Source organism: Callithrix jacchus, chromosome 13 (genome assembly GCF_049354715.1).
Source record: "Callithrix jacchus isolate 240 chromosome 13, calJac240_pri, whole genome shotgun sequence".
Taxonomy (NCBI): domain Eukaryota; kingdom Metazoa; phylum Chordata; class Mammalia; order Primates; family Cebidae; genus Callithrix; species Callithrix jacchus.
Genome location: NC_133514.1, coordinates 56,411,610 through 56,435,245, shown reverse-complemented (window position 1 = coordinate 56,435,245; position 23,636 = coordinate 56,411,610). Strand labels below are relative to the sequence as shown.

At 38.5% G+C, this 23,636-nt stretch overlaps 1 protein-coding gene across 4 annotated transcripts in view; it reads left to right on the top strand.

The window, feature by feature from the left end:
• The first annotated feature begins 690 nt into the window (after positions 1-690).
• Positions 691-23,636, top strand: part of ARHGAP28 (Rho GTPase activating protein 28) — a 187,271-nt gene continuing 164,325 nt past the window's right edge. For all 4 annotated transcript variants that reach the window (XM_017963879.4, XM_008979516.5, XM_035270597.3 and 1 more), the window contains exon 1: positions 691-918. In XM_017963879.4, coding sequence (XP_017819368.2) covers positions 743-918 — 176 coding nt within the window. In that variant the 5' untranslated portion in view covers positions 691-742. The remainder of the gene's footprint in view (positions 919-23,636) is intronic.

The following is a 23,636-nucleotide window of genomic DNA, read 5'->3' as shown; positions in this document are numbered from 1 at the left end:
AACTTGTCTAAGTAAACAGCAATATAATCCAGTTCTTCAATTTTTGATGTGGATGCTTTAAATGGGGGAGTGCCACATTTTCTCCTTTTCTTCCCCAGAGCACACATTTCAAACCCGGCCTCTCTCCGCAGTCTGAGGCATGGTTTCTCAGTCTCACTCCTCGCAGCCAGGCAGGAAATGTTCCCAGCCACAGGATAAGCCTCCTGTTGGAAGCGGGCTGGGAGGGGAAGTGAGAAAAGGAAAAAAAAGAAACAAAGAAAAACAAACTTTACTAGGCCGCTAGCAGGAGCCCCGAAGGATCCCGGCCGGTTTCCAGTTTCCTAGAAGTAGGGATGACACCTCCCCACCGCACTCCCGACGCCGGCGCGCACACGCACACGCACACACAGGCGCACATACACAGGCACACACATACACAGGCACACAAGCAGGCATTCACCCACACGCACACCCTGATACAGGCACACACGCACACCCTGATACAGGCACACACGCACAGACGCGCGCGCGCACACACACAGCAACTCACACACAGGCACACACCCGCACTTACGCACACAGCGCCCGCCTCCACTCCAGCCCGTGGGCGTGGTTCCCTGCGCCTGCGAATTCGCCGGCCCGGGGCGGGGCGGGGCGGGGCGGGGCTGCCTGCCCCGGGGCCCTGACAGCCGCGGGAGAGAGCGGCTCGGCACACCTCTGGCCCTGCCGCCTCGCTGCTAACGGCCTGCCTGCGCGCCGGTCCATGCTGGTCCCGGTCTTTGTTCTGGGGCCGGCGCCGAGACATGCGCGGCTGACGATGGAGGTGGAGGACTCGGGCGGCGTGGTGCTGACCGCCTACCACTCGTACGCCCGCGCCCAGCCCCCCAGAGCAGAGTCGCGCTGCGCGCCCCGGGCCGCCGCCAGCCATCCGCTCAGCAGGTATCCCGAGCCGCTCCCGCGAGGGCGGCGCAGTCGCGCTGGGCTTGGGGAGGGAGTCGCCGTGCAGCTGCGCCTTCTGCCGGGGCGCACGACCGCCGTCAATTGATTGTTTCAAGTTTTGGTGGACTAGATGAGTGAGCCTGGGGTTCCTTGTCTTTGACTGGAGGTGGAAAACGCTCGAAGGCTCCACCAGCCGGAGCTGAAGTCGTTGGCTAGTAGAGATTAGCAGCAGGATTGCATTCTTGATATGTCTTGAGGATAGACATATATATATATGTATTACATACATACATATACACATATAGCCCTCATTTCGGCCAAAGTTGCCTATAAAATGTCGGGAAATTAAAAAATATTCCAAATGAAACACAAGCAGCACATTAAAAGAAAACATTGAAATGCATAACCCTAAATCCTCAGAATACTCCTTTTGAGAGCCTGTTCAGTAACTGCATGCCTGAGTTAAAATGTAGGTTGAGAAATTCTCTAAAAAGTACACCTCAGTGGACTTTTAAACATGCTTATTTCTACATGTTAAAACCTTTCAATTGTATAAATGCATTGGAGTCATTTGATTACTGCTAATGTCAACTCCATGCTGTCAATGCAAATATATTTCCTTTTTGTCAAAAGAAGTCTATAAGCATCTCGTCTTGAACATTTCAGATTTACTCAGGGATCTATGTTAAATTACTCTATCTGATCATCCATTTGATGCAAGATCAAGGCCAAGGAAACTTTCATTAACTAAAACAAAAATGTTTTCGTGGGTAAAGGTATTATAAAAGTATTAAAATATCAAATATTATTAAAATATTTGATACATATTTGGGGAAGTTTCATTTGTGTAAATGTGACTGATCCATCGATGAGTGCTTTTCTTTACAAGTGGGCAGTTTGAGTGGTGTGTTTTCATCATGTTTATTTTTAATCATTTCTTTTTTTTCTCATACTTTTAACTTTAGTTGTGTGATAATGATTACTTCTGTTTCCTAGTTTAATTGATTTGTGAGGCTTTCAACAGACTGTGATTTTATTTCAGGGAATATCTTTTTGGCTAGTATCCATGAGAAAAACAAACTACATTGGCAAGAGATCTCTGTTGGTCTTGGCTAACAAAGAAAATGTTGTTTCTTTCAAAAATAGCAGGTTGAATGAAATCTCATTTTTATATAAAGACAGTGAGAAAACAACATTGTTTCCAGCTTTAGGAGTTGTGCATATTATTTTAAAGGCTCCTTGAAGATATAAACTGGCATTTATCTTTGGGGTATTTTCTTTTCTGAACATAATCATTGGCTGTAAGTACTCAGATATGACTAACTAAATATATATATGTGTGTGTGTGTGTGTGTGTGTGTGTTTTGATAAAAAGCATGGGCCAAGTTTGTTCATCTTATAAACGGTCCTAGTGTAGCTGTCCTGTCTGTAATTCCCAGCAGCTGTCTCAGAGCGCCAGCCAGATTGTGCCATTTGGGCAATTTGAAACTACATCCGTTTCCAAAGCAAACTAGAAGCAGAAATTCTATTAACTCAGCATGTGGTCTTGTGGAATGATAATACATAAGAGCAAGCGTTACATGTCAGAGCTAGTATTTTACCTTAGGGTTGCCAATTTGATTCCTGTTCCAAGTTTGCACTTTTGGTAACTACCCTGCACTCTGTCTATGGGAGCCTTGGTACCATTGCCCCTCTGTTGCAGGACCCCCAGCCCCTTGCAACCCAGTCACAAGAGAATAGCTTAATTCCTTGGTTCCCAGTAAAAAGCAATCAAAAAGAGGTTCCTGTATTTACAAAGAGCCAGAGGACACCATTAATCATGAGTCTGATAACAGAAATAATCAAGCCCAAGTTATTAACCTTTGACTCACTAATGATCAATACTTCCTTTCAAGCCAAGAAGCAAGATCGTATTGTTCTACTTCTCAAGAAAGCACTCTCTCTTTCAAGAATATCCTTTCCTTCAAATTGCTTACACATTTGTAACATATTTGTGGAGCAGTGACCAGTACAGCACTAGAAAGCATGGACTTTTATGTCTAACTATCATATTTTTTAGCTCTTAGAGACATTGGTTCAATTCAAAGCAATCTATTCTTTTTTATTTTCCAGACCTCCTCTACACCTGAGTTTATATGTTTTTAAGAGTTTTTTTTTTTTCCTTCTGGCCTTTCCCAGTAAAATGGAGTACAATTTTTCCATATTTTGTTCCTTTTTTCCACTATTGTATCCCTTGAGCAGTAACTGGTACATCGTAGTAGCCCAATAAATATTTGTTGAATAAATTAATGAGTTCCTGCCAGGATTACAAACTAGCCAAGATTAAATGGTGGGATTTTTAACTGCCAACCTCAACCTGTTTGTACCTACTATGTGCCAGCACCATGCTAGGCATTTGGATTACAGAGGTAAATGAGACATAATCCCTGCCCCGAGAATGTGGCCCTTTACCTTTCAAACCATCAAGACTGCAAATAAAGATGAAATAAGCGACAATATTGTACATCAAGAGGCTTCACATGTAAATCTGGACTTTTAGCTAACCATTAAAAAAAAATTGTGAGGACCCAGCAGCTCAGGCCTGTCCTGCTGCCTGCCATCCCACTGAGCCAAGGCTGCTCCATCATGGGGGCCACTATGCTACTGTGCCACACTCTGCCTGTTTCCCTTCAACATGGAAGCAATTTCTTTTAGGGCCTGCTCATTTTATTTTACTAAATTTATTTTGCTTTCCCAAATTAAGTAGCCAGTGAAGTGTACTTGTCAGTTTCTCAGGTTTGAGGTCAGACTGGCGGATCCTGATTCTACACCAATTACTACAATGTGGCCTTGGGCAATTTACTTCCACTGCTTAGGATATTAACTAACACAAAGGAAGCACCAGATACTTTAGCTGTATTCCTACTGTTACCACTTTTAATCAGGCGCTTTTGATGTACAGGGGAGAGTCAAACATTTTTGGTACTTGGATCACTATCAGAAGTAGACAAACAAAACAAGGTCAAGAAAGCCTTGTTTTTCAAGAAAAAAAAGGGGGCCATTTAAAACTCAAATATCTGAGTGTTATAGCTCTGATATATTGCAATTCAGAAGAATTGAGGGGATCACTCATTCTTACCTCATTTTATAAATTAGTTAAAACTGTGTATGGAACATAATAAATGAAACCGCCTGAAGTCATATGATGCACTGGCTTTTAGAGAGAGTTATGTGTACCTAAAAGATTCTAAGCTGGCATATATTGACAGTAAGTCATCCTCAGATTTAAGTTCTCTTTTTAAAATCAATATTCAGAATATATAAATTAGTATGTTGATCTTTAATTTACATATTATCCTTTGTCCATCTTGTCCTGTTCTGTTTTTTGCTCTTTGAATTTTGCATTGGGAAATCTGCTGTGGCACTTAAAATACGGTTAGACATATTTCCTTTATAGCCTTTGGGATTCCTTTCCACACCCCCTGTTTCTTTAAGAATTATTTCTTTTTTTTTATACAATTTCTATCACTATATTCCTTTACTCTAATAGAGTATGAGGATGGATAGTCTTGGTTGTTAATTCTCATAATTAATTCTATTTTCTCAGGTTACTTTTATCTTTTAAAGTTTTCTTAGGAATTAATTTCAAGGACTCCACAAAATCTACTTTGGCTATGACTTTTCTGTAGCCAAGTCTGTACAAGTATGCCTGTACAAGTAAGTATGCCTGTACAAGTATGCCTGTACAAGTAAGTATGCCTGTACAAGTATGCCTGTACAAGTAAGTATGCCTGTACAAGTATGTCTGTACAAGTATGCCTGTACAAGTAAGTATGCCTGTACAAGTATGTCTATACAAGTATGTCTGTACAAGTAAGTATGCCTGTACAAGTAAGTATGCCTGTACAAGTATGCCTGTACAAGTAAGTATGCCTGTACAAGTAAGTATGCCTGTACAAGTATGCCTGTACAAGTATGTCTGTACAAGTATGCCTGTACAAGTAAGTATGCCTGTACAAGTAAGTATGCCTGTACAAGTATGCCTGTACAAGTAAGTATGCCTGTACAAGTAAGTATGCCTGTACAAGTATGCCTGTACAAGTATGGTGTACAAGTAAGTATGCCTGTACAAGTAAGTATGCCTGTACAAGTAAGTATGCCTGTACAAGTATGTCTATACAAGTATGTCTGTACAAGTAAGTATGCCTGTACAAGTATGTCTGTACAAGTATGCCTGTACAAGTAAGTATGCCTGTACAAGTATGTCTATACAAGTATGTCTGTACAAGTAAGTATGCCTGTACAAGTAAGTATGCCTGTACAAGTATGCCTGTACAAGTAAGTATGCCTGTACAAGTATGCCTGTACAAGTAAGTATGCCTGTACAAGTAAGTATGCCTGTACAAGTATGCCTGTACAAGTAAGTATGCCTGTACAAGTAAGTATGCCTGTACAAGTATGCCTGTACAAGTATGGTGTACAAGTAAGTATGCCTGTACAAGTAAGTATGCCTGTACAAGTAAGTATGCCTGTACAAGTATGTCTATACAAGTATGTCTGTACAAGTAAGTATGCCTGTACAAGTAAGTATGCCTGTACAAGTATGCCTGTACAAGTAAGTATGCCTGTACAAGTAAGTATGCCTGTACAAGTATGCCTGTACAAGTAAGTATGCCTGTACAAGTATGTCTGTACAAGTATGCCTGTACAAATAAGTATGCCTGTACAAGTATGTCTGTACAAGTATGCCTGTACAAGTAAGTATGCCTGTACAAGTATGCCTGTACAAGTAAGTATGCCTGTAGAAGTATGCCTGTACAAGTAAGTATGCCTGTACAAGTAAGTATGCCTGTAGAAGTATGCCTGTACAAGTAAGTATGCCTGTACAAGTAAGTATGCCTGTACAAGTATGCCTGTACAAGTATGGTGTACAAGTAAGTATGCCTGTACAAGTAAGTATGCCTGTACAAGTAAGTATGCCTGTACAAGTATGTCTGTACAAGTAAGTATGCCTGTACAAGTATGCCTGTACAAGTAAGTATGCCTGTACAAGTATGCGTGTACAAGTAAGTATGCTTGTACAAGTATGCCTGTACAAGTAAGTATGCCTGTACAAGTATGCCTGTACAAGTATGCCTGTACAAGTAAGTATGCCTTTACAAGTAAGTATGCCTGTACAAGTATGCCTGTACAAGTATGCCTGTACAAGTATGCCTGTAGTTACAAGGCATACTTGTAACATGAATTTCAATTTGTTTCTTTCGGAGCTAAAAGGCAAGAAAATCATCAAGGTACAACATCCTCATGTCTCCAGTAGGCACACAAACTTTTCAGTAGTTTAAAGCAAGAGCATAACTCCCTCAGAGGAAGTTTTAGCAAACATATTTCAGTCTCACTTATTTTCCACTTTGGTCAACTGATTTGATATTACAACAAAAAAACATTCTCAGTTTGCATTTCTGGACAGTTTAGGCTTATTCCTGAAGAGGAACACCTATTACCTTCTGTGTTGACCACTTGTATATGCTCAACAGTGGCAGGGAGTCCTAGTTGGTGTCTACAGTGCATTTTGAGGTCGTGGGGAATTCAAACCACTACAGAATTTATTCATGCAGCAAAGAGACTCACAAGTCATAAGTATTTGTTGGGAGGAAGAGATATAATTATTTATTTCACAAAATTGTATATCCACATCCTATTGTAAAGGAAGAAAGAATAAAATAACTATAAATTATCAGGCCTGTTCAATGGTTGAAATTATCTTTAGAATCATAATTTTAGAATCCAGAGTGAGATTATTGACAAACATACAAAATAATGTCACTGATAAAATGAAAGGTACTGAGGATAAAGCTAGATATTTTGTTTTTCAAGGATATCCTAACTATATACAAATAATGAAGTAAAATTTTTTTAGTGAAGGTATAGTATAAAATGGTCATGATTATTTCTGATATTTATCTAGTTATTCCATAAACTTCCCAAGAGAGGACAAAAATAGAGGAGGGAAACAGCCAATTCTTTCTCAAAAACAAACGCAAAAGCTAACCAAGGTTATTCTAGCAATTCTAATTTGACAGCAATGTTTAAACTTTTGTGAGGGGGCTATTGTTTCTTAACTATTCTTGATAATAGAATAATTTGATTAAAATGGAATTGATGATTAGAAAGTATTTTATATTGAGGAAAAACTACATGTAGGAACTTTTAGTGATGGATTTATTGGTACCTTTCTGGACTGAAATTAATTCATTAAGAAGATATTTCTTTCCAGATGCTAACTCATAGTAAGCATTTATGTAGGTCTGTATGAGCTTATGTACAGATGCGCAGGGACACCAAATTCTGGGGGATACTAGGTATACCTTCTTGAAAGGATTCAAAAATAGTAATGGAAATAAGACTCTTACTAGACAATAGGTATTTATAGGCCATTCTTTATGTTATGGTTGAAAGCAGAGTTGGTGTCTCTGGTTTCCTTTTACAGTGGGATCCCTGCTGAGTGTAGGTGCCTCCATATGCAGAGCTGTTGCAAAACATCTGGTACATTTCCTTTGATGCTGTCATATGGCTAAACATTTGGCCAGTTGCTCTATCCATTTTTAAGCTGCTCACTTCTCCCTGATCATTAATCTCTAATGTATGCACAAAAAATTAGTGAATTTAGGGTATTACAGAATCACTTTCATGTGATGACTAAAACGTCATAACTTTTAACTTTTTATTTTGATGTAATTTTGGGCTTAAGAAACTTGCAAAAATAGTCCAGAAAGTTTCTGTGTAACCTTTATGCAGATTTCCCAAATGTTAACATCTTGCAAAACCAGAATACTATTGTGAAAACTAAAAGAAGTAATACTGGTATGATACTGTAAACTAAACTACAATCTGTGTTCTGATTTCACCAGTTTTTCCACTAGAATTGTAATTTTCCTGCTGTAGAATTGAATGTAGGAGTCCACACTGAATTTAGTTGTATCTCCCTAGTCTCCTCCAGTCTGACAGTCTGTTCTTGTCTTTCATGACACTTTGTGAGAACTGGTTAATGATTTATAGGAAGTCCTTCAAATTGGGTTGGTCTGATGTTTTCTAATGATTAAAGTTATATATGGGCTTTTGTTTGTTTGTTTCAGTCAAGGTCTTACACTGTCACCCAGGCTGGAGTGTAGTGGTCTAATTATGTCTCACTGTAACCTTGACCTCCTGGACCTAAGCAATCCTCCCATCTCAGCCTCCTGAGTCGCTGAGGCTACAGCACATGCCACCATGCCTGGCTAATTTTTGTATTTTTTGTAGAGATGGAGTTTTGCCACTTTGTCCAAGCTGGTCTCGAACTTCTGGGCTCAAGTGATCTGGCCACCTCGACCTCCCAAAGTGCTGGGATTACAGATGTGAGCCTTCACGTCTGATCAAGGTTATACATTTTTGGTGAGAAATCTGTGGAAGTAATGTTGGGTCCCTCTGAGGGCATCATTCAGTGGGTATGTGATGCTGACGTCTTATTAATGTTGCTGTTAGGTTTGATCACCTAGATAAGGTAGTGTCTGCCAGATTTCTGTATTATGAAGTTACTATTTTCCTCTTTATAATTAATAGCTACCTTTGGAGAGATACTTTGAGACTGTGCAAATATCCTGTTTCTCCTTAAACTTTCCTTTTGGCATTAACTGTGGATCTTGCCAGTAAAATTCACTACTGCGGTATTCTAAAGGTGACTTTTCTATTTCTCTCATTTCTTTTACATTTGACTTATTTTAAGTAGTATGAAATAGACATTTAGTATTCTTGTGATTTTGTTTTTACCTCATTCCCTTTTAAAAAGTCAACCAAATATAGATATGCATCAACAGTCATTTAATCTACTGGTTTTACTTTTTTTGTGACACAAAGTATAAAAAATGGTTTAATTTTACCTGGTCTGAGTTTATGAAAGCTCTAAAGATATATTTTCTAATTTTTAAATTTCCATGTTTTTTTGGAAGCAAATGTTTATTAGAGGCTTAAAGAAAAAAAAATTGGCCAGGCGCAGTGGCTCACGCTTGTAATCTCAACATCCTGGGAGGCTGAGGCGGACAGATCACTTGAGGTCGATAGTTCGAGACCAGCCTGACCAACATGGTAAAACCCCATCTCTTATAAAAAAAAAAAAATACAAAATTAGCTGGGTGTTATGGCAGATGCCTATAATCCCAGCTACTCAGGAGGCTGAGGCAGGAGAATCACTTGAACTCAGGAGGCAGAGGTTGCTGTGAGCAGAAATTGAGCCATTGCACTCTAGCCTTGGCAACAAGAGGGAAATTCCTTCTCAAAAAAAAAAAGAAAAAAGAGAAGAAGAGAAAAAAAGAAAAAAAGTCAGAAAGTTGCTCAATTAAATGATGTGTTCAGAGAGTGTAGTTGTTCTTAAATCCCACTTTGCCTAGAGAGTATTACTGAGACTATCTTTTATTCTTTTAGAATTATCTTTGTACCTGATAGGAAACATTTTCCTCTTACCAGTGTTACAGAGATGTTATGTGAACATCTGCAAATGTATTTTAACTAAAGCAAACATTCTAATTTGCATGTAATCAGAATGTTTCTCATTCTGTCCTCAAACTAAACAATTTCATTTCTAAGGTAATTGCTGTGTTCCTATTTCTCAACCATATGGTCTCTAGGTATCCTTTCTAGCCAAGAATAAAAGTTAAATGTTATATAGCAAAGCAAAAGAGGTTAATGGCATGTTTTTCAGAAGAAAATTTTGGAAATAAATTCCATCTATTTAAGCAATACACTTTGCTTTGTTTTTAAGCCTCTTTGGATGAAAATAAAAACTCAGACATACCCTTAAATAGTGTTAGCAATTAACCTTTTCTTAATGACTGTTGTCATTAAGACAGCATAATTGAATATGTTTACTAAAGTAAAGGTACTTACTGAGACGTGTAAGTTTGCTTGCTTTAATAATAAATAGTCTTTATTGGTATATTGTTTTATTTACTATAAATTGAAATTATTACTTATTATTTCTTCAGGCAGCTCTGAAAGTCTTCAGCAGTACTTTTATTTCTAATATTGTTACTTTTAACATGATTTGTAATTTATTTTTGATTAGATAATCAAGATAATCAGCTTGTTACAACTATATAAAGGAAAGGCTGTTCAAAGGGCTAAAGTGTATACTCTTTCGTTAAAGAATTTGGTAGCATTTATTTTGGTTTTTTGAGAGTTTTTTTTTTAGCTTGTTTGCTTTTTGTTTCGTGCTGTGCTCTGGTTGAGTTATTGGGTTTTTCACAAGGTATCATTCTTTATCATGTGAAGCTTCAGAATTCATCTCTTTGTGATTACTGTAGGCTGTGCATCAAAGAGTAATAAAGCGTACAGAAACTTCCAGTTGCTGTAGTCTCTAAAGTGGGAAGTAAAGAAAGTAGATTGTTTTGCTATATATCCATCTTCTCAAATATCTGGGGTTTATGACACATTCTTTGAGTATCTGTGTGTTATGTCACTCTTCAATAAATGAATAACATAGATAAAGTGTCTATCTGACAGTTAGTGCATGTAATTCCGAGGGTGGGAGAACATATACTAAGTATCTCTCAGAGAACCAGCTGCCTGTCTCATGTTACTCTTAAAAACTAATTACATCTATGCATTCCTTTTCTGATCCCTCAGATGAATAGATGATGATTTCATACAAACACACAATACAAAGGACAGGAAGGAGAAACTGGAAACCAAGGACAAAAGTAGTGGGTAGTATTTCTAAAACTGTCAGACACTTGAGATTTATTTGTGCTATTTTAGCAATGGTAAGTTTGGGTACTGATTATCTTTTAGGTACCAGAGATAAATCTTTGTATCTTTGTTAAACTTTGTGGTTAGCCACAAAATTTACTTATATACATTTATAATACACAGGGAAAAGAATCCCTTTGAAATTTCCTATTGAGTATTCTTTTATAAAAATCAATTTAGAAAATACTGATTATGCATTTGCCTTAAAAAAACATTTATTAGTGTATTTATTTTTATATAAAGGTCCATTTTATGCTTTTGAGGATCAGTGGAGAAATCTGACAGTGGCTAGAAAAAGTTTTCAACATCCTAAAATGGCATTATAACTCATACTATGATATTTGATTTCTTCCTTTTCTCTCCACTTTTCCTCTCACCCTCACTACAACACAAAAATTTATGTAGTAGGCAGAGTTATATGTAAGTGGTTGGGATGAAATCTATATTTAAGTGGCGAGAGATAAAAAGCAGAAAAGAGAGAGAAAAAATAAATAAACTCAGTCAAGGAAGTGAGGACTAAACTTCTCTGAAGGTTTCCTTGTCAACTGTAGGAAGAGTTCTGATCTACTGTAGCAAGCTGCCATCTACCACCGTAATGTTCATTTGGTAATCAATCATGCACTAATCTTCCCCTATGGTCCTGTGATGTTGATTCTTTAAAAATAAGCCCTAGCTTTAATCAGAGCTTACAAATGAGGCAAGCACTATGCTAAAAGCTTGACATGTATTATCCAGCTATTCTTCACAACTGTTCTATGACACTGGAAGAAATGGAAGCATAGAGAAGTAACCCAAAATCACACAGCAAGGAGTGCCAAGATTCCATCCCAGCCTCTTCTAGATCTGGTGCTTTTAACCTGTTATTTAAATCTTGTAACATTATTAATATATTACAGATTTATTGTTTCTCTGCCTTAATATGATTATTGAGTGCAGGGACAGTACTGGTGTAGCCCTCTTAGCAACCTACAAGAGCAACTTCCAAATAGTAGAGGTTATAAATATTGTTTTGATTTAGTCTTTCATTTTGCAAACATTTCTATTCTGTTTTAGTGGAATAAGCATAGAAGTGGGTATGAATGGATATATTAAATTGATTTAAATATAATAATGTATTTGAGAACTCTTGTTATCACTTGAAGGAAGTTCAATTATAGGATTTTTTTCATTTATAATCTTACCCTTTACCTAGTCTTATTTAAGACTATATATAACAGTATTTACAACTAGACAAAATGTTCTAGAGAAGACATTCAAATTGACTAAGAAGGTAAGATCTAGGCAATCAGTAACAGGAAATCTTCCTATGGGTCTTTTCTTTCTCTCTCTCTTTCTTTCTTTCTTTTTGAGGGAGGAAGGAGGGCAGGTTTTAATCCTTTAATCTTTAGGTTTATGTTCTTAGAAACTAGATTTAAAATTTTTCACTTTAGTTTTATTAATTGCTTTTTAACTACTAAAATAGATTTCTATGGTTAAAAACATTTTTTGCTTAATTCCTGGCAGTATGATTTATACCCTAAGAATTCTTAATGAACATTGAGAAACAACACTCCATGAGAATAAATAGGTTCTTCCTCTATTCTCTCCCAATTTCCAGTCAAGTTTTCACCTTGTCTTGAGTTGAAGGCAACCAAGGGACTAAGTCAGGTCCTAAACTGTGACATTGTAGAGCTCAGTTCTGTTCTAAGTCTTGCTCAAAAATTTAGGATCAGATAAGATAGGCTGTGGAAATTCAGACCCCTAAGCCATCCTGAGTCTCCTGTAAGCCTGAGTACAGCCCTTGTCCATCAGTGATCTTGGAGCCATGGATGATGCCAATCTCAGCTGGGCCTCAGATATTTCCACTTAGAAAATGAATCCTAGGCCCATCTGAGTCTGGACCTGAATCCTCTGCAGAGGTCAGAATCAGAATGGCCCTCAGGCTCTGGGCCCTTGTGTTTATTTTTCAAGCTATTCATTTTAATAAACTTTAGTTCTTAGGGCGCCAGAACTACAGAGATAGAACAGTTGTTTTCATCATACATAAGCAGGAGTCTGGGCTTTTCTGCTAACTGCCATGCCTTTAACAGTGTCTTCTCACTACTTTTAACCAGCTAGGGAGCTCAGAGTATGTTGCTAATGAGAACTGTTTCATGGAGGCCAGTCATGAGTAAGAACAGCCAGGAACAATGTCTGTGCTGCAGCTGGAAAGCAAAGTATGGAAACGCATCTTCCCTAGAGCCTCAGAGGGAATTACCAACCTGTTGAGCCAGCTTTGATCACCTGCTTCCCATCACCACAGCATTCACTCAGGCCCACAACGTGGTCTCCTGGGTTCATGGAAGCAGGCAGGCCAACGGCAAGGAAAACACGGAGGAGGGGAGAATGTGCTCCCTGACTGAGTACGGAGCTAGAGAAAAGGTGGTGTCGATTATGAGAATGGCATTTCCTTAGCTTCCTTTCATACTCTATTGCAACCACCCGTGCACATTGTCTTGGGAGTGTAACTTGGAGAGTTTTGAAAACATATTGCTGTGACTTTTCATTTGCATCTTAAAAAAGAAAAATTTACTGGTCTCAATAGAGTAAGCAATTAATGAGGAAAAGAGCTGACTATAAGTTTCCACAGATTCTGGTTTGAAAAACAGAGGATGCTTGGCCCTGTGATTTTTAACATACCACAACTTGACTCCTCTCCCTCCTCGTTTATAAGGCTCCGTGATTACAAGGTCGACTTGGCAACTGTTTTCATAAAATCTGAATTGTGCTTAGTTGCAGAAAGCTGCATGCTAGAGGACTCCCACCTCTTCCAGCTGCTGGAGGCATGGAATTGGAAAAAACAGGCCACGCTCTGCGTGTTTAAAGCTATGTCATCCTTCATGAGGCAATGATCCCACACCAGCTAAAACAACATGAGTCATTGCTTATAAGAAGCCCAAGTGAATCTGATTTTGATTATACCAATCCTAAACAAACACGGTGCTCCTCTTATCCAGATGATAAAAAAGTTCTTATTGTGGGAGTTAAGAAAAAATTAGCATCAATTTTCTTTAGAGTTCATGGAAGTGCTTTGCCATTTAGTGGGCTTTTAAAGTGTTTCTTAAACAGGAATTCTTCATTTAGCCAAATCTTACTCTAGGTTATTCTTGCTGCCTACATCCAGTTTGGCTCATTAGTATTTTAATCTGGTTTGAAAGCTACTGGATCAAAATTCATAAAATCAAAACTGTAATCTTGTAGCTCTTTACTTTCATTCTTTTCTAGGATCTCCCAATCGCTTTTTTCTTCTAGACTCTAAAAGATGGTTTTAAAGTAGACACAAAGAGCTGGAGAAAGGGTTTCGAAGGGTAATGAAGTAGCTCAAGTGAAGCTGATGAAGGCCTAGGCTGGAGCTGTGGGAATGTGGATGAAAGGGACTGAAGGATTCCATGGAGAAAACAAAAAAGTTGGTATGATTTGGTAATGAAATGCATGCTGAGAACTAGGAACACGTGACTTGGTTTTCTTTCTTTTAGATGGCATTTTGCTCTTGTTTCCCAGGCTGGAGTGCAGTGGCATGATCTCTGCTCACTGCAACCTCTACTTCCTAGTTTCAAATGATTCTTCTGCCTCAGCCTCCTGAGTAACTGGGATTACAGGCACCCTCCACCATGCTTGGCTAACTTTTTTTGTTTTTTGTACTTTTACATAAAATGCATCATGTTGGCCAGGCTGGTATCGAACTCCTGACCTTAGGTGATCTACCTGCTTTGGCCTCCCACAGTGCAGGGAGTACAAGCATGAGCCACCACACCCAAGCATGACTTAGTTTTCTGTCTAGGAGTGTTAGGAACTGAAGTTGGGAATTGTGGTGGTTAAGCAGATTGTGGGTGGGGAGACAGTGAGTTTCACATATGAAATTTCAACCTTTAGGTTCTTGTGGGATAAGTGTATGCACTCAGCAGACAGGTGGCTATACAAGTTGGAAGCCTAGGAGGGAGATCAAGGCTGAAAGTTCTGAGCTATTTATTCATGGGAGTCTTCAGCATTTCAGGAATAGTTAAAACTGGGCTTGGATGGGATCTGGCAGGAGAGAGTAAAGTTTCTAGAGAGACAGCAGTGGAACAAGGATGGAAACTTGAGTAATGCCAGCTAGGGAAGGGCAGGGCTTGGGAGCCTGTGACGGAGACCAACAGATGAGAGCATTCCAGAAACAGACATATCAGTCTCAGAATGATCAGACAGCCACATCAGGAGTAGCTAAATGACCAATATGGTAGAGAAAATCATCCACCAGATTAAGTAGTCTGGATATCAATGATGATATTTGCTATTGTGGATTTAACAGAGATGTAGAGGTGGAAGCCAGTTTGCTGCAGGTTGAAGAGTGATTATGAGATAAGGAAATACAGGCAGAAAGTAGATATGATTCCTTCTAAAAGTTTAGTTTGTAAGAAGGAAGGAAGAGAGAGAAGAGGGAGACCGAAGAGGGGAGCTTTAAAAAAATTTATCCAAAAGAACTAAAATTCTGATAAAAGTCAAGAAGAAAACTAGCATTTCTAAAATGCAGGACTTAAAAACTCATTTCTTCTCTTACTTAAAATCCTTTGATAACACATTTTCCTTATAGGATAAAACTTTAGTCTTAGCCTCAGAATAATATGGAAGCATTTCTAGAGCAAGAGGATTGTCTATTTTCTTCATTACTGGATCCTTAACTGCCTTCCCCTCTCCCTCATCAGAGGGCCTGGCACTTAGTAGAGTCTTAACAAATGGTTAACAGTGGAGGCTGAAATGTGGAAATGTGACTTCTCCTTTGTTGGAAGCTACCAGGGAAATCTTCCAAAATCTGACCATCTCTTCGTTTACAAAGTCTTCCCTGAGAGAGAAAATACACCGAATTAACCTTTATTTATAGGATGATATATACTATTGATAATATGCTATAGAAAGAAGAATAACAAATGAAAACCAAACTGGCAGCAATTGTAAATAATCATAGCTTCATACATAAAACTGTGTGCAGCATGGTTAGATAATTTATAGAAAGTAAATATAATTGTTTTGGAAGATTAAATTTTACTTGAGTCATTTCACTCATTAAAACAAGAAGAATTTAAGCTCTGGTTTTTGCAATATAAAGTGAAATTGAACAACTATTTATTGAATCTATCTATGCCATATGTGATATTGAATGCTGGGGCCACAAAAATGGTTAATAGCTGGTCCTTAAATGAGAAATGTGTTAATGATCAGTTTCAGCTTTAACCAAAGTTCCACTGCTTGAGGACAGAACACTGTCCCTTATCTCTGTATCCTTAGCATTTTAGCCTACTGGCCAGAATTGACACTCAATATATGAGTGGTTCCATGAATGAATGACTGAAAAAAATGCATAAGATACTCTGGGAAAGCACAGAAGAGGTAACTAACACTTAGGGCTCACTTGGATTGGTGAGAGACGGGTTAAGGAAAACTTCTTGGAGGAGTCAATAACTCAATGAAGTCTAAAGAATGAGTGTGAGTTAGTAAGGGGAATTTTAAGAGTTGGAAGAGTGTTTTTGGCCAAAGAACCAGGAGTAAGGAAGAGGCATTGCAGCATGTAACCACAGATGCTGGTATTGCTGAGACTATGAAATACGAGATGAGGGAGGGAGAGTAGAGACCATTTAATGTGCACTTTGAATGAAATGATTAGGGTCAGACTGTACTCAATGACATACCCAGTTCTTCATTTGGATTATGAAGGGGTTCCATTAGTTGACCTCGAGGGTCTTTTTTTCTCTATTATTAAGTTGGAAGTGAGGGTAATTAGATAATCCTAGATTTTTAACTAAAACATGGTTTTAGACCTGTGCTAATTTTATAACACCTTTCTCCCCTCTCGTTGAACTTTATTTAATTGATCTCTCAGGTACTTTTGCTGTCTGTACAGTCACATGAATTGCTACCTAATTTTAGTACATTCAATTACTCAAAGTACAGCTTGGTTTATTTCAACTAAGCCGCCCTAGCCCAGATAATATATTGTGTTTAAGATTTTCTTTGAAAAATATAGCTTATCCAATAAGCAGAACAGATTTTTGTTTTTTAGATGATTGTAAATTGACAACTCAATTATTAGGAATGTTAGGTAGTGTTTAAGAATGCTATGGCTCTTTATTTATTTTTTGTTCAAAGTTAAGAGTATTCACTAATAACTTCTTTTTTGAAAGATATACTTTGTTAATATTTTATGTGCTACATTTAATACTTTGATTTATACTTTTTAATTTCATTTAACTATGTTTATATTTCTTTTTTTTTTTTGAGATGGAGTTTCGCTCTTGTTACCCAGGCTGGAATGCAATGGCGCGATCTCGGCTCACCGCAACCTCCGCCTTCTGGGTTCAAGCAATTCTCCTGCCTCAGACTCCCGAGTAGCTGGGACTACAGGTGCACACCACCATGCCCAGCTAATTTTTTGTATTTTTAGTAGAGACGGGGTTTCACCATGTTGACCAGGATGGTCTTGATCTCTTGACCTCGTGATCCACCCACCTCAGCCTCCCAAAGTGCTGGGATTATAGGCATGAGCCACCGTGCCCGGCTTATATTTTATTTAATTAAAATATTTTAGTTTATACTCTTTTTTGGTACAAAATTAGAAAAATTTAATGGAATTTAAATTAAAATAGAGACTTCCAAGAAACATGGGAGCATATTATTGAATATTTTCCCTGTGTTTTTAATAATTCAATAAAACACACACATACAATTTAAGAGGAAGAATCTATTTTTTCCTCCCACCCCCACTTCCACCCCCACGCCCGGTTTAAAAGGAAAAAAAAAAAAAACTTTTTCCTCATTTTCCACTTTGGAGTGTCCTCTTCCGTGCTAGGTCCTAAAACTGATATCTGATGACACATTGCAGGAATGTGCCTGGGAAGGAAATGGGCTTAGAGGCATGACAGGAATTTCCCTTCACCAGGGAACCCTTCTTCACCTTTCTTCCTCCCTTCTTCACCTTCCTATCTTCACTTCATCTTCTTGTCCATTACCACAGAGGGAATATTATATAATGGTCATGAATCTAAAGACCTCCAGGATTTCTGACACCATACCCACAAACAAATAAAAATCAATCCTTTATTTAGTGAGAACAGTCAGTTTAAAAATTGAGGTATACTTCCTCTACAGTTAAGTGCACTGTTGTTGATATTCAGTTTCATGATTTTTGACCCATGTAACTACCAGCCAAAACAAGATATATAAATCTCCCTCACCCCAGACATTTTCTTTATGCACTTTTTTTCCTTCAGTCACTCCTTCCTGCCAGGCAACCTGTTTCTGACTTCTGTCACCACAGATTAGCATTGCCTGTTCGTGGAAGCCATCTATACAGAGCATCACTGAATATATGATTTGTGTCTGGCTCCTCTGCTCATTGTAATGGTTTCTGAGGTTCAGACACACCATTTCATTGGTACCTGAAAGTGTCAGTAATATGTACAGACCATTTGGTGGTTTTATTCTATTATTGTACCCAACTGTCATCAAGCTGTCTGGCAGCTATTGGCTGTTGGGTTAAGAGGGGCTGGGCAAGGAAGCAGGTATAGAGTAAAACCCATCATCACACTGTGAGAAAACAGAACTCAAGATTTTGTTTTCGGGATACTGCATCTGATGACTCATTCCTCCATTGTAGACCCAGCCAAGATTGGGATATAAGCAAGTTATTTTTGTGCCTGATCAATTTATTTTGGCTTCCTGGAGCCCTTCTGTTTTCCCTGTAGTGCTCCATGAAGGGATCATTTTGTTTGTACTAAGGAACAGGCTTCTTAGCATTTAAGGTGTTTTATCTTCCCAAAGCGTATATACATTTTTTCAGACCTCTAGTAGTGAGACTCCACGTCTCATTCAGGAAACGGAATGTTCTTTAGGCCGGAAGTCACACACTTGAATGTACATAATTTAGACTAGGGGTTGGCATAGTTTCTGCAAGGGTCAATATTTTAGGCTTTGCTGGTTTTATTTTCTCTGTGGGAACTCTACTGTTGTTACTGAGAAAGCAGCCATTAACATTACATGAACCAATAGATTTGATTGTGTGCTAATAAAACTTTATTTAGAGAAACAGGTAGTAGCCTGGATTTGGCCTGTGGGCCATAGTTTCCAACTCCTGATTTAGACAGCTTTCTGCTCTGCCTAGTCCTGAGGCTGAATAGCAAGGCTGTCCTAGCATAATACAGAGAATTAGTTTTCCAGAATACAGCAAGCTGAAAGGAACCTGAGGTTGCACCTGTTACAATCTCACATTTTTAAGTGAGGATACTGAATCTCAAAGTAGTAACTTTTCAAGGTCACAAGGAGTCAGTGAAGAGTCCAGACAATTCAGTCTCCTAAGTCTTTAACTGTTCGTGATGGATATATGAGTCACATTACATCAAATATAATATCATGTCAACGTTTGGAGAAACTGTCTTAGCTAATGTATTTTAAAGGAATAAAAGAGAGAGAAAAACTAATATAGGAATTCAGGTGGTAGGGTTCTGAAAACTTAATCAGGGGTCAGCCAAGAAAGGATAAGTGTTATACATTTAGCAAGCAGCTTGATTTATGAAACAAAAAACAGCACTGTATATTGAGCACTTTGTCCAAACCAGTCTTAAAATTATATCTGTATGATGAATGAATAGTAAATACCTTTAACTGAGAAAATAGAGACCTCTAGATTCTCTGATATTCACTTCATTCATCCATTTATTCTTTCTTTGGATTTTTTTTTTTTTTTTTTGAGACAGAGTCTCGTTCTGTTGCCCAGGCTGGAGTGCAGTGGCATGATCTCAGCTCACTGCAGCCTCCACCTCCCAGGTTCAAATGATTCTCCTGCCTCAGCCTCCCAAGTAGCTGGGACTACAGGTACGTGCCACCATGCCCGGCTAATTTTTTGTATTTTTGGTAGAGATGGGTTTCACCGTGTTAGCCAGGATGGTCTCGATCTCTTGACCTCGTGATCCACCCGCCTCTGCCTCCCAGAGTGCTGGGGTTACAGGCATGAGCTACTGCACCTGGCCTCTTTGGATATTTTTTAGCAAACATTCACCAAACATCTTCTCTTGAATGCACCGTGAAAGAGCAAAGCTAATCAAGATGGAGTTCCTGTGCTTGAGGAGCTTATACTGGAGCCCAGGAGAATTGGGAACAATTTCTTGTTTGGTACTGTAGCCTCTAAAGAGGAAACAGGGTTTGCTTCATGGAGGACATGATATTTGAGTTGGGCATGTGGATATGGTGTGATGTGTGTATATTGGTGTATAGATGAAGGTAGATGGTAGGGAGAGGGAATCAATAATTCAGGTTGGTTGTATTTAGGGATTGGCAAGGGAAGTAGTGATAGTTTTTATAGATATGTTTGGCAGGGTTTAATTTGTGGAGTGGGGTTGGCTCAACAGACCAGTGTCAAAGAGATGTCAATTGTTTCAGCCAAAGCAATTAAAATAAGTTAATAAAAGTACCTCACTTTGGGAGGATGTCTTCAACTCTGTAGATGCCATATAGTCTATTGTATAATTAAAACATTGAATGTAATATTAAAACATTAATTTTGAAAGAATCAGACTCAAGCAAAAATTCTTTTAGAGCTCTTGAAGAGTTCATGCTTCCCCACACAAAAAATTACCCAAATGACTGTAGAAACTACACATTGTAAGTAGTAATAGCTGTTAATCATAAACATATGCTGGAATTGTAGTGGTTCAGCCAGAGTGCCAGTATTCAGACTTCACAATTGGTGGAGAAATACATAGCTCTTACCCGCAGTGACTCACGCTTTCGGTGTTTACCTTGGCTGTGGCTGGATGACCCAGCTGGGTATCCAGTGTTGCACACCAAAGGCACATGGGGCAAGCAGAGGGGTAAGGCTTTAACTCAACACTGATGAAACACTGGCCTGCCTTAGGCATTTTGGTAATTATGTGAATACAAAAATATTACTAATAACAGAGCATATTTTGGAGGCCATCTCAAACCTGGTCAGCTGCAGTTAAGCCCATAGCCACTGGTGCTGTGGAATGCACCCCCGTTTGCTTTGAAAGTGGTGAAGGAGATCCATTTAGAGATTTTCTGCCTTCCTGAAATGATACTACCCCTGGAATAGAATCTCCACATTCCCTAACAAGATTCAACCTAAATCAGCAAATACTCGATTCAGTGAACCAGTTACTGCATCAATACCTATTCTGGGAAACTTTTACATCCAGGATATCTTTACATTTATAGATACCATGACTATGTTATATACCTGGAGAGAGCTTTCACAGTATTAAGAGCGTTTCTCTAGTACCGGGAGATTAGCTTTGAACAAGTGTAGGGCAAGATCAATATAAAAATATAAGCACAGGGCTAAAATAGGGCCCGCTCTAGTGACTGCTATGTTGGAGGCTGCCATCTGTGTTGTCTCCTTGAATCAGGACACTTCTGGGCAGCATTGCCATGATGGGCAAGTCACTTCTGTGACTTGGATGTTTCTGGCTGAGGTGAGAAAGCTGATGGAGCAGAGGCTGGAAGGACTCTGGGCATGGCAGAAAATACCATATGAATAGGGTGTTTTTGTTCTCAGAACTGGAAAATGTTGGCAATCAACATTTAACAAGGTCAGGGCCCAAGAAGGTACTGCGTTCTAGTCATTTCTCAAGGAAGGTATAGAGGAAACAAGCTTTTCAGTATTTCCCACATGTTTACTGGAAATTATACACATTGTTGCCTAACAAGAAAAAAGGGAAATTAATCCTTTTTTTTTTTTTGACCTTCATACCCAGAGTTTGTGGCCCATTTCCTAATTGGGAGTTTGCTCTGCGTTTCTAGTGCTTTTCCTGCATTCCCATGTGGGTAGGTGATCTGCACAGGAGACCATCAGTTCCTAGTCTTGTGAGCCAAGATGGAGGCAAAACATATTTGTTTATGTAAATATTTATGCATGCAATTTGTTTATGCATATTTGTTTATCCTCATTCTGAGGTTGGGGATAAAGCTTCTAGTGCATCCCTGACAATATAATCATAACAACATTAGATTAAAATGTTTGAGCTAAAAGTCAAAATCATAACATTAGACAAAAATGTTTGAGCTAAAAGTCAATCACTGCAAACAAGTGGTCTGATCTGTTTGTATATTATCCATTCAGTAGGCCATAGTACACCAAAAGTGGAAATTCAAGAAAGGCCAGCTAAAGTTATAGGTAGCAAAGTAGTAGCATATATTTAAAGGAAAGTTAGAAATGTAAAAGGCAGATATTACTCTCTCCTACAAATATTCCTTGGTAGTATTGTCTGACAAAATGCTGAACTGGAGAGATAGTTTTCTTTACCTAGGGTTTTATAGTCTGCTTTGATTGCAAATAACCTGTCCAGCAATCAGTTAGTTTATAGGACATGTGAGCCCCAAGGATCCTTAGGAAACATCTGACCTTATTTTTCAAATGAAGAAGCTGAGATGATAGTCAACTTAAGTCTCCAATGTTCTAACATTTCTGTACCATTTTTTAGATGAAAGAACTCATCATCATGCTTTTTCATATTGTCTTCCTGTCATTCCTTCCTATATAATATGTGGCATCAGAATATAGCATTACTCTGTCCACAGAGTGAAAGATAGCTTATATATAACCAAAAACAGATTTGGGGGTAATGCTGAGCATCCATAGATTCAGGACTGTACTCTTTCTCAGGCGTTGGTATAGATGACATATTTAGAGTACTACTATAATCAGACTGCCCTTTGAAAAGGAGTTTTTAAATGAAAATGAGCGTTTTATTTTAAAATTAAAAATTAAGACATAATTAACTTTCACTGACAGGTTTTTCTCAAGTAATAAAGTGTAGGTAGCTTCAAAAATATACCCTCAGTGCACATTGAAAGTTCAGTGAAGATTCCAGGAAGGAAAAAGGGATATCTTCAAAATGGCATTTGTGATTATCTCCAACTCAGTTTTCTTTTCTGGTTTCCTTCCTTCTGTCCATTGGACTTTTCCTTTTGAAGAAGGCATCTTAAACTCCCATGCCTTACTGGGTTCCTGGTCTCACATGTCTTTGGGTCTGTGTGCTAACATCTACTGAGTGCTTCCTAAAAAACAAGCACTATTCCAAATGCTTTCCATGTATTAAAGCCCCTAATACTCCTATGAGGTGGGTATTTTTTTGCTTCTCATTTTACAGATTTAGAAACGGAGATAACAGGGTAACTAATTGGCCCAGGCATGGTAATGTCAGCCTAAAACCCATGCTGCTGCTGCTGTTTTTAAAAATTGTGGTAAAATATACATTCCACAATACAGCTCATGCCTCTCAGCCATCACACTCTGTTCCCTTTTTATACATTCTACTTCCTTTGCCTGAAGATTCTTCTCCCTAGTCTTCGTATGTTAAGTACTATAGTCCTTGGAGATTGGATCATATGTTACTGTCTTAGTTTTCTGTTTCTACAAATGAATATCAAAGACTGGACACTGAATAAAGAAAATAAGTTTGCTCAACTCATGGTTCTAGAGGCTGGGAAATCCAAGAACTTGGTGCTGCATATGCCCAGGGACTTTGTAGAGGACATCACATGGTGAGAGGGAAAGAGTGTGCCAGCTCAGGTCTGTTTTCTTCTTATAAAGTCACCAGTCCCATCGTGGAGGCCCCACCCTGATTACCTTACCTAATCCTACTTACTTTTCAAAAGCTCTGTCTCCAAATATCCTCAGCATATGAACTTGGGGATTAACTTTTCAACATATAAAATTTGAGGGGCATATTTAAAACATAGTACTTACATTATCTAGAAAGCCTTCCTTAATACCTTTATTTTCTTGCAACTCGGGTATAGATTATTTTCTTTATGCTTCCAGTGAACCCTGGGCCAACTGCAGCCATAAATTTATTATTTCCAAAGGTAATTATGATGTTACTTCTCTATAGCTGACCCTTAGCCCTGCACTGGACTATATAGCCTTCCTGAGAGCAGAAGTCAGGGTTTATCTTTCT